Source organism: Xiphias gladius, chromosome 9 (assembly GCF_016859285.1).
Source record: "Xiphias gladius isolate SHS-SW01 ecotype Sanya breed wild chromosome 9, ASM1685928v1, whole genome shotgun sequence".
Taxonomy (NCBI): Eukaryota; Metazoa; Chordata; class Actinopteri; order Istiophoriformes; family Xiphiidae; genus Xiphias; species Xiphias gladius.
In genome coordinates, this window is record NC_053408.1 from 20,439,560 (window position 1) to 20,451,891 (window position 12,332).

Genomic DNA, 12,332 nt, shown 5'->3' on the forward strand with positions numbered 1-12,332 from the left:
AACATTTTCACCAAGGTTTAAGTTATCTGGTTCAATTTATTTTCAATTTTATTTTCACCTGATTAAATAAGGGTATACCCTTATAAAGCACTTTTCCTATATAGTAATAGCTGCTCATGATCATCTGATAATTTAAAGGCAATTTTAAGGGGTTAATATCACCTTAAAAGAAAATTAATTCCTCATACCATTTGAAAAGGATAAGATGGTAAACTAAACATTGTTCATATTTTGTAAAAGTCTGCAACCATCTTAATTTAGTAATGCTGTTCATTACCATTTCCATAGCTCCTTTTCAGGAGAATATGCTGGGTAAAGGAAAGTATAAATCCCTCTCCTCTTCGTTAACAAGATTCTTCCAAAAATTGAAATATTCCTTTGTAAAAACATCTGAAAAAATAGATACTTTAGACACTAGGTATTTGGTCAGAATGCCTTAAAAACAACGTATCATCAGCTAATTGTGTAATTATCAAGAAACTGCTGATAATATTTCATGGTTTGATACTTTCATTGTTTCTAATATATACAGTGCTAGTAATTCAGCTGCTAGTACGAAAAGAAGACGACTAACTGGGTCTCCTTAGCGTATGTCCCTCTTAACATAAAATCGCCAGGAAGTCCCCGACTGAAGTAAGACGGCACTTGTTATTCATTTGTAAAACACTGAAACAATATTATGAATTTTTACCCATGTACAAGGAAATGCACCAGTAAATTCACTGAGGCTGATTTTACATGTGCAAATGCATAATATGTATAAAGTGTGACACAGCTATTAGGAGCGGGAAACGATCACACACTACAGTACATATTGTGTATTGACAGTTGGGTTGTGCTCTGCATCACATCGTGAAGTAAATGAAGTCAGTGGTTAAGTGAAATTTTCTCTCCCTGTGAAAAAGTGAAGTGAATGAAAGTGAAGACAGCTAACTGCACATTACATTCACTTAGTGACATGGACAAAGAGGAGCTGAGAAATGTAGAAAACAATTCATAGTTTTTATTATGGAGCCCATATTATACTCTTTCACTACAAATATTGCATTAATTGTGGCACATTTTGAATAGTCCCCTGTGCAGTAAAATTTTAGGTGCACAACACCTTACTTTCCTCAAATCCATAAGCAATAAAACACACCCTTGCTTATTTCACTACACTCAGGGGTTTTGCCGCTACTGCCTTACTTGGTCTTGTATGACCAGTAGCCTAAGGTGGCTAATGTTAGCTAATGTTAGCAAACTTTAGCTAGATGTTGTTGTTTAACTCACATTACTGTGTCAACTCGGCGACTTTATGGCTTTTTTTTTTTCTATTTGTGCTCCAAAAATCAGTATTTTTGCTATTGGCAATGGGTGAATGACTACATTTAACGTGAAAGGGGATGCTAATAATGACAAAACTCCCTGGGAGTTGCCACATTCCCCCTCAGCCCTACGGAGCCTTTTAGTCTATTCTGAATTGTTATTTTTGGTTTTCCAGCCTACAACTTCACTCTCATAAAGCTAATTTTTCTAGCTGCACCAGTGAGCTGTTTTCAGCTAAAAACGACAAAGTTAGCAATTATAATTTTAGCTGCTAAAGTGCCAGATGTCTTTCCCACGAGCTGGTAGAAACCAAGTAGCCAGAAACACGCCTCCAAAATAATTGCTAATGTTGCCCCTTGACTGCTGTGTGTGTAAATGTGCAAGTGACGGCTAACGAGTTGCGACAGCAACTTGTCCGATATTGTGTGATAATTTTTTAAAGACAAATTTGTCAGCTGCCCCCAGTACTCAAAAATCAATTAATGCAGCGCATTAAGTGACAATTACATTATTCCATAATTGTCACTTGTGGCTACAGTAACTGCTGTTTAACACAAGTTACACAGGCTTGCTTTAAGAAGGCCTCATATTACTTTTGCTATCACCAGTAAAAGTAAAAAAAAAAAAAAAAAAAAAAGAAAGAAAGAAAGAAAAGTAGCATTTAAACACAAGGAGCCCGATTCAGATTGGCTAAATCAAATGTGTGCATACACTGATCTTTTGCATTAGACAGAAATAATTAAAGTACAAATTCAACAAAGATTGAACCGTGATTGTTCCCATATTATTACAGTACGATGAAACACTAACAGTAAATACTTCCCACAAATAACAGACTTTAAAGAACAAATACCTACAACATGGTGATATGTCTTAAAAGATTTGATCTTCACTGGCACTAAAATAGAGGCCAATTGCCTTTCGCTTATTTTTTCGCTTAAAAGGTAGAGGTATCACTGTCACACATGATGGCTGGTAAATGTAGGACCTACTGTACCTGAGCTTCACGCCTGACTCACCATTTCCAAGCAAGTGAGAAATACTTTGTTTTATGAATGAAACTTTTGAAAAAAATGCACTAAAATCCATCCAGGAGCGACCAACCAGGATAAAGTTAAGGGCCTCAGTCCCACCGTGTGTTTGGTATTCAGTTAGCAGACTCTTCACTATTGTCTGAGGCTTTGAGAACAAAAACTGCATCATCAAGAACATAGTAATCATTATACATGTCCCCTTCACAGAGGTATGGCAACCGGGTCACGGCCTCCACCTCAAACCCCGCCCTTTGGAAAACCTCATCAGACAGGTTGGTTACTTGTTCTTCCCACGTCTTTCCTTTTACTTTCAGGTGTTCTTTGGGACGCTGCCACTGCCCTCCTGCGAAAAAAATTCAGAGTCATTTAATTTTGATCCTACACCAAGTATATTAACACAAAGTGAATTCTATCAATGTTTTTTGATAATATATGACACACTGAATCCCAACTGACCGACTTCCACATATGGCTGGAAGGGAAGCACAGCCGCCAGGATGAGTCTCCCTGTGTTGGGAACTAGTGATCTCTTGATGTCCTGCAGGAGATGTAGAGGATCGTCGCAACGGTCCAGCAGATTCAGACAGCTGATCACATCATAGTGAAAATCAGTCTGCTGCCACTCGTCTATACCCAGCACTCTGAGCATGACAGCACGACATACAGAGAAAGGGAGGCGTATGTGGTCAGTAGTGTGCTCTGTCTAAGTTGTGCAGTTAAAAACAAAAAAAGATTCTCAGGTGGTGGTAAATTACTCTCTAAGAGGGACAGTAAATTAACATTTGGGAGTCTCCCTGTTAGGCAAGTTACATACAATACATTCAGCAAAATATACATTTTAACAGAAGTAATTCCATCAGAGCAATAACAGTCATTTCTTATTCACCACTCCGCCTACTCTGAGTTTCTCTTTTTAAAAGAAAGGCTTTCGTTTAATTATTCCAATTGCTTCTACTATGTTTTTTTTGGGGATTGCTGTTAAAGTATTATGTTTCAAATTAAAAGCCTTCCAACAGCTCAGAGGAAATAATCCTTCCTGTTCCTGGTAGGCTTTTAGTTTGAAATATCTACAGGAAATGTTGAATGTCATTAACTTAACAGGAGTCAAAAATGCAGCAAAATAGAAGCAACTGGATTTAATTAGTGACTGAAATAATCTCTGTTAGACATGGAAACTGAGAGCAGCAGAGTGGTGAGTATAACGACTTTTGTTGTAATGTTGAAATTAGTGCTCAATTTATCAAACACAACTCACTTATATTATCCTCACCTATTTTGTTCATTCACTATGAATCAATTCCAGTCAATGCTGTGCTGGTTATTTGATCACTGTCAAGATTCTGCCAATGAAACAGTAGGGATTATGCCCTTTGAGCTGCTAGAAGGCTTTTATTGTGAAAAATCTGCAGGAGGTTTTGACTTTATTGACAATACCCTGACAGCAATCGAAAAGCAGCAAAGTATGGGGACATGAAAAATCTAAGTGGCAAAGTGGTGAGTATGATATGACTGGTGTGAGAATGTTCATTATCCTGAATTTCTTGAGCAAGCACATAAACAAGGAACTTTACAAAGTACGAAAACATAGTTCCGGTATTTAACACTCATTACTCTTCTTTTTCTGAATTTTCATGTCCCCCTAGACTGCGATATCGTTGAGAAAATCTGAGAATACTCAACACTTTTTTTTTCCACTAATGAATTAAATCGCTGCTGCAAAGATAGTCAATAAATCTCAACAGTTCCTGAAGATAGTTCAAATTAAAATCCCACTGGGAAAAGGAGGGATAATGGCCTTGAACTGTTTCAAGATATTTTATATTTAAAAAAATATTTAAAAGTTTCATTGACAGCAGTTTACCAGCCATAAAAAAATGGCAAAAAAGGAACAACTGGAATTAATTAGTAAATGAAAACTGTTGTTCTATTAAAAAAAGTGAGCCTCAGAGCAGTAGAGTGATAAATGTGACATGACTCACTTATAGTACTGATTAAATAAGTGCTGTGGAAAGTTACGGTTTATCAAGACAACAGGTAAACATGGAAGTTTTGAGTTTGCATTTCGTTCAAACAGCATCAGCAGCAAATTAAGATGTATACAGATCAAGCAGCAGGGAGAGATCCTATTAAAAATACGAGCAATATACTTATGACGCGGGAAATAACAAATGATGGTCCCTCTTCAAATAAAAGGACTTATTCCCTCCAGATTTTGAATTTGTGCCTGGAGCACCAAGCTATCCAACTGGATGTGGCTCAAGATTTGAAAAGAAGTAGAGGGAAAAAAAACAAAACACAAACAGAAGCCTACTCACTTGAAATTCCTCCTCTGCAGATGCCATTTCATGGGTGCTGAGACCTCAGTTACATAGACCTCCCTGAAATGGGTTCCCATCACCTCGGTGACACCTCCATCCCCGGCTCCGAGGTCCAGGAGTCTCTCGGCCCTCCACTCTGGGCCGATATGGAGCAGCTGCTGGAACTGCTCCTCAGAGAACACAAACATAGAGCCACGGCCCAGAAACCTGAGACCGAAAACACATCGTATGAAGATACACTACTGATAAAACAGGGGGCAGAGATGCATCTGTACTACTGACCCATTGATGGATGTGCGTGAGACCAGGGGGCTGAGGACTGTTGAGACAAACGAATGGTACAGCTGGGTGAACAGCCAGCCAGACTTCTCCACACTCTGCTTGAGAAAAGCCTTGGTACCCGAGTCCAGGTGGCTCTGGACAAACAGAGGCTTCACTGACTCTCCGAGCAGGTCAGGACAGCACCGGTACCACTAGAGAGAAAAGGTGAAAAAAAAAAAAATGAATAAAAAAGTAATTTGGAAAAAAGTAAAGACTCCAATTTAAAAAAGAAGGAGTGAATTGAAGAAGCTTTTACAGTGGGAGCCCTGGAGACTTGGTCAGGGGCCACTCCCGAAACATCGTGTACCCTCAAGACCGAAATGAGGATCAAACCTTTCCTGTGGACTTATCAAGAAATGCCAAAGTAGGACTGTACTAAATTACAAACAGTTTTCCCGTTACATAGTTTGCCCCCCAGAGGACACTGACAAGTTTATTTGCCACCGTTAAATTGCCCCACTTAGTATGTATGTTTGGTCACAATTGGAAAAACAAACAAATAAATAGAAATACGTCGAAGGGATCTGTATCAAGATTGTTATTTTACGTTATGTGTCTGTTTTAAAAAATAACTTATCAGTTGATATATCAATACCACTATCAAAAATATCCAGTATATATTAGGAAAAGAAATGTTACTACCCTTTATTTATGTATTTACATGAACAGTCTTTTGAATGTGATATTTTTACTTGATGTACTGCATATTTTAAGTTAAGCTATGGCACCCACCTTCCATTAGATTAGTGCTGACACTTTCGCTGGGTTTCCTGGCACCTACTGGTCGAATGATCGTGCAAGACATCTACGAATCATATTTTAGAATCCACATCAATGGCGATAAACACAAAAACCCGCAGGCTTAAGGCTTTCGTGCCGGTGCGCACACGTCCCTGTGGCTGTCTCGCTTGGTTCTCGGCGGCTTTACTCACTGAGACAATTTCAAGAAGTCGTTGCGAGTAAGCGTCGCCTCGTTATCAGTAATAATACCCAGTGAGGCTGGTCTCAGAAATCGGCCAGGCTGATGTGTGACAACCGATACGAGCTTATTTCAGATGTATGGGTACCGGCGTTTATGACCTAAAAAGAAACTGCAGCACAGGGAGGCCAAATGCCTGGGTAAGCACCAGTACGGACAGCCCCATGCCAAACTCCATTGAAAATGTCGACAAGTCTACAGTTAAAGCTTGGTTATTCGGGGAAAAAACAAACAAACAAACAAAAAAAACCCCACACATTTCAGTCTAGTCTTCATAGGGGCGTTGAAGGCAATTGGTCTCTCAAAACGGCCCCAAATTGTGACCACGAGAAGTTCCTCTACCTGGCCAACTGTGAAGAACCCCTACCTCCTGTGTCCGGGTCGCGGCCGCGTCGCTCTCGCTCACCATGTTCGTAAACAGTGAGCGGACGAGCGGGCTGCGGACGTACTTCCCCGTCCACATCCTTCTGGCGGAGAGCAGGAAGCCGACGTAGCCCAGCACCCACGCGACAAAAACCAGTGTCCTCAGCTGCAGAGGACACATAACGGGACAACAGCTCTGAGCAGGCGGGCCGACAGGCAGCGGCTGCAGTCTGGACGAGGCGAACAGACTGGCCAGTGCGATGTGGCTAATGCTGGACGATAAAGACGGTAATGGCGGCCAATTGCAGAGCGGCACGCCAGGGCATGTCTCCAGTTCCAAGACAACAAAACAAACAAACCTGAGGGTGCGGTGGATTAGAGAAGACCAGCTGCTATTTACTCGCCATATTAGTCCCTTGAATCCATTGTCTGACCATTTAATACAAATATCAAGACTGTCTTCCACCTGTGTGGTATCTGCCCCTTACGACAACACTAACATCTGCGTATCCCGCACTTCCTGAGTTACCGCTAAATGCCTCCCCGTTTTTTTTTTTTTTTGGTTTCCCCACAACTTGAGTGTTTGTTGTTCTTCTTTGTCTGAGAGAAGAAAACATGACTGTGGCGAAGCCGAAATATGCATCGTATTTCCGAGAAGAAAGGTAGCAGCCATTCCTCGAAGAAATAAGTCGTTAATTTTATTATGTGATAATGTGATATTTTACCATCACCGCCGTGGATTCGCTGCATGACCTCTCAAATATTCCGATTAATTCACGTTGCGTTTGAAATGATTGAAATGTTTGTTTTTTTCCCTCTCCGCATTGCTAAATATTCAACCAAAAAAAAAAAAAATGAACAATCGAAACACTTAATGTACAATATGTCTTCTGAGGCCGAGTACAGGTGTTAATTGTGGCAATTAGCTTTGATGTGTTTTGCGCAGGCAGCTGGACGGCTACATTTTTCCCAGCGTTGGCCCCGGTACCTGCCGTGTCTCAATTACGCAGGTTCACATCGCCGAACTCCGTTCAGAGTTCGTCCAATTTAAGTCATCGGCATATTGCTCCCGAAACAATACTCAGCGTTTGTCTGAATCGACTGTCTGAATCGAATGAATTCGGTTTGGAGGCAGTGCACTGAAAAAAAAAAAAAATCACCTATTTCGACCAAGGGCGAGGCTTTTGTACAGTTCTCTCGTCCTTTCAGTCATTTCCCCTCCAAGTGTTTCGAAATGCTTTTTCCGCCTAACTTGGATCAAATGCTGCGGGTGATGTCTGCAACTCTCGACTGAATGAAATTCCAATCTAAACTGAATTTTAAATGGCATGTGGCGTCACATCATTGGAGGGTGAGCTCAGAAATACCAAACGACCTCCCCACAACTTCCTTTTAAAATTAAAAAAAAAAATCGTAGTCTATCCCCCTGCTTGCCCGTTTGTCATAGCTCCTTGTTCCCGTTTCAACGAACGACTCGCCTCTGTATTACCGGCACCCTTTTTTTTTTAGCCGACTCAGGTCATCGCTCTCTCATTATCTAGATCCCCCTCTGCCCCTGTCCCGCCTGCGCCTCCTGGTCCCGCCACTGCGGTTGGTCTCTGCGGCGATCTGGGAGACTGTTCGGCGGGAAGCTGTGGCTGACTACGGGCTGCTGGATGACTTCGTTACAGCAATCACTGACACTGTGCCGGAGCTTCTCAATCGCAGACAGAGGTGTTTGCTGAGCCTTGGCCTTCGCGCTCAGGCATGTAACCTGTATTTAACCTGCCATATTTTCGAGGCACTAAAATTCCATTTTATCCAATCTTCATACGAGGCGGAAATTTGACAAGTTTCCACTTTTTTTCCCCCATGGCATAGCTGATACTGGAGCTGTGTCGCCCCGAGCAGACGATAGACCTTGAGATTATTCAGCCACACCTGGATATAATAACCTCACTGTGGAACACAGAGGTACATTTATGTTTGTCTCGTGTTCTCTGTGGTTACAATCATTACATGGCAACCACAACTAAAAGGCTGTTGTATTATCTTACATCACAGATGAGCAATAAAGGGGACGGATCTTCTGCAGATCTCCTCGGCCTCATTCACACCCTCATTAAAGACCACGACGAGAGGCTGCACTTCTTCCGGGTCAGTGTTTCAGGATTTCTGACTGAGCTTGCAGGTGTTTCTATGATCTTTTCTGATGCTACAGTAACTGTTGGAACAATGTTCACCGTATCACTTGCTCAATTTCAGGAGGTTTTTCCAGTGAGATTTGGAGCCAGGTATTGTGAAGATATACGGATGCTTGTGGAGACACTCCTCTTGCAGCTTGACAAGTTACTTAGCGTACCAAATCTAAAGCAGGTAACCCACAGTATGACCACACTGTGCAATGAAGACATTTTGTTCAACATATTGCAATATACAGTTTGCCTTTTCCTTTTTTAGAGATTGAGATGAGAAGATCAATATGTATCCCATTTTTGTCTGTTAAATATGGAGTTCGGGATGTTGTAAGCGTAGCTGAGCATAAAGAGTGGAAACAGGAGAACAGTTTAGCCTGCCTCTGTCCAATATATCAGAAACTCACCTACCGATACCTCTAAAGCTCACTGATCAACAAATCCTAAATTCTAAATGACAATTTGTTGTTTTAGGGGGAGTTAGAAGTTGGAACTATTTCCTTCTACAGTCACAGCTTTGGCAGTGACAGCACAGCACTGCTACCACCTCATAGTAAGGTTGCCGGGTGTACAGACATGGCAAAATTTGCGCTCACTGGCATATCTTGCAACCAGCACTATAGCCATAGACGCTGCATAGCAGTTTGTGGCAGATGGATAAACTGTTGAACAAGAAATTGTGCCAGCTTGTAAAAAACCCCTAAAACAAAAAAGTAACAAAAAACAAATTGAAGTCGACCCCGAAATACGCTGAGCTACACAGTGTGTGTCCACCATAATTCTGTCATTGGTGGTATGCAAAAGTTATTATGCCGATAGATTTGCTGTAGAAGAAAATAGTGCAAAGTCTAAATTTGTGTTACTTGGCTAGCTGTACAACCCGATTCTACCAGGACCTGAGTAAAAATTCTCAAAAATGGCAAAAGAGGATAAGGATATCAGATTAAGAAGTCAATAATGGGATTGTTTACATAGAACCTTAGTTTGCCATCGGCTTTTGTTCGACTCTGTGTTGCTCTCAATTCTGTGCTCTACGTCATGCAGACTGTTCGCTCTTGCGCTTTGGATCTGAAACCGAGGTTAGAAGAGTTGGTAGGGACACGCTGTCATTTCCAATTCACAACGTGTTAATGAACGAGCTTTTTAGGTTTGAACAGAGCCAGGCTAACAGTTTCCCCCGGGCTGCAGTCTTATTACTAAGATGGGACAACCACATCCTGGCTCCATCTCTGTACTTAATTCACGGGCGCGAGATTGACATCGATCTTCTCACCTCACTCTCAGAAAGAGAGGAAGTAAACATTTTCCCCATCTTTCTCATCAACAGGTTGCCTGGATGATCAGTGATGTGCCTTCGGTACTGTCAGAATGTATGGAGTCTTTCTGTCAACCTCAAGAACTTAAATCTCTTCTGGAATATCAAAAAGGTCTCAGTCAACTAAATGAGAATGGTAAGCATGCAGTACAGTATGGATATGAAACATGATGTTTCAAATTCATGGAGCCACTATATGTCAGTAACTGCGTTTTAAATTTTTCAGATAATCCAACAGTCGGTGCCAGCATTTGTTCGGCTCTCTGTCTGCCACCTTTGACAGCAGCCTCGACAGAACAAGAGGAGACAGTGTTAGATGTGAATGTGTTAAATGATTACATGGATGCATTCAACAAAGAACTGACAGGGGAGGCTGTCGCATTGAGAGAGACCGAAACCAGCGGTGTGAAGAATCAGTCTGTTGTTAACGGACATCGAGGACAAGAGGATGAGATTTCATACGCTGTTCAACATGTTGAGTCTTCGGAAGGGGATAAAATGAGATTGGACACTTGTGCTGTTGAGGTTCAAGTTGGTTATAATGTTGAAATTCTAGCTAAGGAGACTATTACCACAGAGAACAAGCCCTCTGTTGGAGACTCAGTGATGCATCTTAGAGAGGACAAGCACGTTCAGGTATCAGTCAGAACCACAGATGACAGCGATTACAAAGTCTTGAGCCCCTGTGAGACTGACAACTGCACAAAAGAAAGCGAGGAGGTCAGTACCAGCACAACAACTAATGAACAAATGAAAAACAACAATATATCTAATGGGATTCTGTCACCTGTACTGTGTGCACCAGTTGTGATCGCATCCCAAAGACCCGTCAGACAGTACCAAAGTCTGAAGATGAAAAACACTAAAGGAACGCCCAAAAATTTGCCGTCTAGAAAGAGCCCACGAGTTCTGTCAACCAGCAAGACTTGTCCCACATGTGGTAAGACATACAGTCGTGCGTCGGATATGAGGCGGCATCAGAGGACTCATACAGGGGAGCGACCTTATCAGTGTTTGTGGTGCAAGAAACTCTTTCAGTTCCAGTATGACCTAAAGAGACACGAGTTAAACGTGTGCCGAATCACTACGCCAAAGCCTCAGAACTCCTCAGATAAAAACGGTCAAGACCCAAAGCAGGGGGAAAGTAGCGGCCAACTTGGAAGTCAACCTATGGACATTAGGACTCAAGAAAAGGAATGTCTGGTAAATCAGAAAGAAGTGGAGCCTCCTTCTAGAGAGGGAGTACAAATTGCCACAGCACAAGATCGTAAACCACTCAGTACCAAAGTCCAGTTAGGAGATGTAAAGGGGCAGAGCCAAAGACCTCATCGGGTCAGTCACAAGGGCCAGAATTCCAAGGTTTTCAAGTCAAGAAAGACAAATAAACACAAACCTGCCGATTCTTCCCTGCATTGTGTGGAATGCAACAGGTCATTTCCAGACACAGCAAGACTTGAAACGCATAATTTGAGACATAAGCCTCGTCTGTGCACCAGGTGTGGTGAGAGTTTCAAAGGCTTCATAGACCTGAACCAACACTACGTTGAAGTGCATGATTTCAGAGGACCTTTTCCATGCTCCTCGTGTGAAAGAACTTACACTGATCTAGGAGGTCTGATTAGGCACGAGAGGTTCCACACAGGGGATCTCCCTTTTAAATGCCCCAAGTGTCCAAAAGCATTCAGTTACGCATCTGCTTTGACGCTACATGACCGAACTCACACAAAAGAGGCCCCGTTCCTCTGCTGGGACTGCGGGAAAGGCTGCAAGTCCAACGCGGCCCTGAGAATCCACAGGCTGTGTTGTCACAGCAGCGCCGAGGAGAAGCGCTTCTGCTGCGAGCACTGCGGAAAGGCTTATGCGCTTAAGAGAAGCTTAGACCTCCACGTAGCGAAACTCCACACTGGTGTGCGCTACCCGTGCTCCCACTGTGGTAACCTGTTCCGAAGTGCGAGCTCGTTGAAAAGACACGATCTGACCCACACAGAGGAAAGGCCGTACTCATGCAACGAGTGCAGCAAGAGTTTCAGGTCAGCTTCAGAGCTGAAAATACACACTCGCTATCATACTGGGGAGAGGCCGTACAGGTGTCAGGAATGCGGCAAGGGGTTCGTTCAGTCTTATTACCTCACGGCACATATGAGGATGCATACAGGGGAAAAGCCGTACAAATGCCCAACTTGTGCCAAATGTTTCAAGAGCGCAGGGATTTTGAAGAGACACCAGATGACCCATACGGGAGAGAAACCCCATAAATGTTCCGTCTGTGAAATGGCCTTCAGTCGGCCAGAACTCGTAAAAGCTCACGTAAAGAAATATCATTGAGTTTGTGCAGTTTATTGGTTTGTTTTTTCAGTTTTCTTTGGTGAGTAAGTACCACAAATATCACTGTATCAATTAAATAATGTCAGAAGGCTGTCCGTTGTCTTTCAATTTGTGATCCCATCAATATTGTTTGAATATTCAAGAAGCAATGTGCATTAGTGTCGCTTTTAATACCAGTGTTCCAAGAGTACGCCA

General features: G+C 42.2%; 2 protein-coding genes across 4 annotated transcripts; one reads left to right on the forward strand and one right to left on the reverse strand.

Annotated features, from left to right (window-relative positions):
- Positions 1 to 983: 983 nt before the first annotated feature.
- mettl9 (methyltransferase like 9) lies at positions 984 to 6,504 on the reverse strand. The gene is made up of 5 exons (XM_040134879.1): positions 6,328 to 6,504; positions 4,943 to 5,133; positions 4,658 to 4,867; positions 2,799 to 2,983; positions 984 to 2,685 (listed from the first exon to the last, which is right to left on the reverse strand). Exons 1-5 carry the CDS (start codon positions 6,502 to 6,504, stop codon positions 2,456 to 2,458), a joined length of 993 nt encoding a protein of 330 aa, XP_039990813.1. The 3' UTR covers positions 984 to 2,455.
- Positions 6,498 to 12,230, forward strand: LOC120794145 (zinc finger protein 624-like). Of its 3 annotated transcripts, none has more exons than XM_040134876.1 (7): positions 6,498 to 6,611; positions 7,865 to 8,067; positions 8,184 to 8,276; positions 8,367 to 8,459; positions 8,568 to 8,678; positions 9,825 to 9,948; positions 10,039 to 12,230. In XM_040134876.1, the coding sequence occupies exons 1-7, from the start codon at positions 6,584 to 6,586 to the stop codon at positions 12,135 to 12,137; spliced, it is 2,751 nt and encodes a 916-aa protein (XP_039990810.1). In that variant the 5' UTR covers positions 6,498 to 6,583; the 3' UTR covers positions 12,138 to 12,230. The 3 variants fall into 3 exon arrangements, with proteins under 3 accessions (XP_039990810.1, XP_039990812.1, XP_039990811.1); XM_040134878.1 differs by lacking the exon at positions 6,498 to 6,611 and adding an exon at positions 6,875 to 6,985; XM_040134877.1 differs by lacking the exon at positions 6,498 to 6,611 and adding an exon at positions 7,263 to 7,674.
- Positions 12,231 to 12,332: the final 102 nt, after the last annotated feature.